General features: G+C 41.9%; 1 protein-coding gene across 1 annotated transcript in view; it reads left to right on the top strand.

Annotated features, from left to right (window-relative positions):
* The first annotated feature begins 3,235 nt into the window (after positions 1 to 3,235).
* The window catches only part of LOC107042402, a 1,580-nt gene continuing 1,018 nt past the window's right edge, over positions 3,236 to 3,797 (top strand). Inside the window, exon 1 of the mRNA XM_015263435.1 lies at positions 3,236 to 3,385. Within this exon, the coding sequence (XP_015118921.1) occupies positions 3,236 to 3,385 (150 nt within the window). The remainder of the gene's footprint in view (positions 3,386 to 3,797) is intronic.

Below are 3,797 nucleotides of genomic sequence, written 5' to 3'. Positions count from 1 at the left end.
TCCTAGCAGCAGTGGTGGTCTTACTGCTGTATGACAACTGCCGTCCAAACACATCGACACTCATGATGTAAATGAGACATTTTGTATAATGTCAGGTCCTAATATATGATTTCAGCCTCACGTAGTTCTTTAATTATAGAGAGAAGTTCGTTGGTATGACTGGTATTACCGGCCGCTCGAGATGCTGTGAGGAGGCGGAGTCTATCGACCAATTCATTTGGATTATCCCAGTAAATGTAGTCCATCCCGCTTGTTGTTGTCTTGGGGGCAATCATGGAGTGAGGCAAAAGAGCTGTCCCAGTTTTCGCTGGAGATGAAACCAATGCTGCGATGATATTTGTAAATTTTTCAGTNGTTTGCTACTCCTGAGAAGTTCTATTCGTTATTCACCGATCGATTCATATCTAATGATCGTCTAGTGCGTGAATATCATAATGCATTTATGAAGAAAAAACGTAATAGTGCCCCCGAAGGGAAGCTATTTAGTGGCCGCGGTTATAATTGTACGTCGTGGAATCAAAAATGTAAGTAATTTATAAGAAAAATATGTAATTCATGGGGACATTATTTTTGGGAAAATATACATGTAATTAATAACTGAAATTCTGTGTTTTTATTTCCCTGTATGATAGCTGCTATGACGCACCCACAGCATTCACAGTCACTCCCACCCCACCACTCGCCCGCGTCGGAGTCGTGCTACTCTGACCGGTGCAGTGGTGGGGTCGGAGTGACTGTGGGTGGGGGGCGCCATAGTAGTTCCCATACTACTAGAAACAATCTACATGTCGGTGGCGACCCATGCAAAAAAATGCTCGCATGTTATCTTGTATTTCACAGGCAACATTATCAAATATCATAATAGAGTTGGGTTTAGTCTCCTCAGGTTTAACCACTTCATCATCATCGTTGAAGGGAAAATAGCCAATAACTTTCACTGTTTCCAATAACTTTTTCAAAAATTGATATTTTGGTTGATTTAGAGATTTTGAGTATACATAAACATTTTCAAACTTCAAACCGTTGGGATGTGTAATAAGTGCGAACAGAGCGTTTGTCTTTCCGCAGTTCGACGGTCCACATATGACTGCTCGTACACTATTGGGTAGAAGGGGCCCGTGGTGATTTTTTCGATTATCTTTATTTTCCTCAGTAATTTTATCGAAATTCATCACCGGTAGCTTTGCACTTTGCTCCTTGAACTCCATCTTGATGACTGCCATCGGAGCCTATAAATACGCTGTATTTATGGACTTTCTATCAGTCTCTGGGAGAACATGGCTGCACGCAAACGTGCGAAAAGGCGGAAGGGTAAAGGTGTGGTGAACGATCTCATTAATAAATTACCCATTGAATTGCATGTGCCTGGTTATCAGTACTGTGGACCTGGAACGAAGTTGTTCAAACGATTGGCGCGTGGTGACCCTGGTATAAATCCACTGGATTCTGCGTGTAAGGAACACGATATAGCTTATTCGAAGAATAGAGAGAACTTAGCATCTAGACACGCAGCTGATAGAGACCTCGCTGAAAAAGCTTGGCATCGAGTTCTAGCCAAAGACGCCAGTCTTGGTGAGAAGGCTGTGGCCTTCGGTGTGGGGAACATCATGAAGGTTAAGAATAAATTCGGTATGGGAGTGAGTCAGAAAACTATTGATGAGAAGAAGAGGAAGACGAAACCGAAGACTGGAAAGGGCTGTCGCAAAAAGAAGGTTGGAGAGGCTAGCAAGAAGAAGATATCATTGCGTCAGATTGTGCAAGCTGCCAAGGGGTCCATGCACCCAGGGTTCGATGTTGTGAAGAGTGCATTGAAAGGTGCAGCTGAGGCTGTGAAACATGCTGGAGGGAGAAAGAAAATGAAAGCTGTGCCTCGCATTCTCCCTATTCCAGCAAAAATCGGTGGAATTCTTCCTGCATTTCTCATCCCACTTTTTGCGGGTCTTAGTGTCACTGGTGCTTTTGCAGGTGGTGCTGCTGGTATTGCTAAACTAATCAACGCCTGTAAGCATGCTGCCACGGCACTTGCAGAGAGTCAGCGACATAATCGTACCATGGAAGCCATCGCCCTGGGCAAGGGGATGTATTTGAAACCCTATAAGTCGGGTTTAGGTTTACATTTGAATCCAAAAAACTAGTAAGACTACCGCACCGAGCTCTCACTGACAGCGATCTAGTGAAATATGCTAAAGCCATGAAAATTCCACATTTTCGTGGTGTTTATATGAGAAATGACATGCCTCGAGGTGGATCATGGAAGTATGAGTCAGCTATAGTAAATCTTGATGATAAAAATGGACCAGGCACTCACTGGGTGGCGTATAAAAAAAAGATCATGAAGTCTGCAACTTCGATAGCTACGGCAATTTACGCAATTTACGTGACGGTAGTATTGTGAAATATAACCCTAAAAATTATCGAGACTGTAATACTATCATATGTGGACATTTATGCTTAAAATTTCTCTCTGGTGAATTGGTATAAAACAGCAGACAAGTTCATATATACATCAGTTTAGTGGTAACCACGATGAGTGACTCATTTACATTGACCTTGTCTGGCAGATCTTCTGTACTGGAGGCTTGGTATTTCCCACCCATTGAATNTCACCTCGGAAATCCTACAGTGTGGGACTTGTACAATTCCTAACATACAATTCAATTCCTAATATCGATGAAGGACGAAATAAATTTCATTTTCAAAAAGATGAATTCTCAGTAGAGCTGACTATATCAACAGGAAGCTATAAAATCAGTGAAATTAAGAAATACTTGAAGAATGAATTATTAGCCTGGAGAATCCCCTTTAGTTTGAAGGCTGATGACCGGACTCTCACGACGATAATTGAAGTGCCTAATGATATCATCATCAAGTTTATGAAATCAGATTCTATTGGGCAACTACTTGGTTTCCAAGGGGAGATTCTTGCCCATTCGACATTCTATCGAGCTACCAGACCTCCAGACATCATTCATGTAAATTCACTGCGAGTTGAGTGTAATCTGACTGCAGGGGCCTACATTAACAACCGACGTGCGCATACGATTCATGAGTTCTTCCCAAGTATTCCAACAGGATATAAGATCATTGAAGCACCTGCTCAGGTCATTTACTTGCCGATCGTTGCGCAGTCAATAGATCATCTGCAATTGAAAATTGTGGACCAAGACGATCGGTTAGTGAATTTCCGTGAAGAAGTCATCACAGCGAGACTTCATATAAGAGCTGATTAAAGAAAATGGGCATTGTCTTTGAGAAGAAGATTGGTGGCAGTTTTAAAAGTGAGGACTCATGCCGAAAAGTGGACAGTCGTCGAGTGCCTCTCACGAAGCTGACATCCCAGAACATCAAGTTCCTGAAGAGTCTGGGTCTGAAACTTCGCAAAAAAGTGCCAAAGTAAAGTTTTGCTGTGTCTTTTTTGCCTGCTGTTACTATCGTCTACCATGGAAGAAATGTTGAATATTCAAAAGCGAATCATCTTTGATGAGTCGATTTCTCATTATGAGATCCATGCTCATCAGCCATTCGCATCGTCATCCTTTAACAACAATGATGAAATCCGTATTTCCGTACAACATCAAGATCTCTGCCTGTTGCCAAGCAAGAGTTCACTGCATATCTGCGGGCGTTTAACGAAAACAGATAATGCTGCTGTTGCTAACACAGAACTTGTCAACAATGCCATCTGTCATTTATTCGAGGAAATACGCTATGAATTGAATGCTGTGGAAATTGATAGATGCAAAAATGTTGGTCTTACAACATTAATGAAAAACTACATTTCTCAGAGCCCCAGTCAG

This window comes from Diachasma alloeum, unplaced genomic scaffold (genome assembly GCF_001412515.2).
Source record: "Diachasma alloeum isolate Michigan unplaced genomic scaffold, Dall2.0 Dall_scaffold_00447, whole genome shotgun sequence".
NCBI lineage: Eukaryota > Metazoa > Arthropoda > Insecta > Hymenoptera > Braconidae > Diachasma > Diachasma alloeum.
Note: the sequence above shows the minus strand (reverse complement) of the source record. Positions and strands in the feature narration are given on the sequence as shown.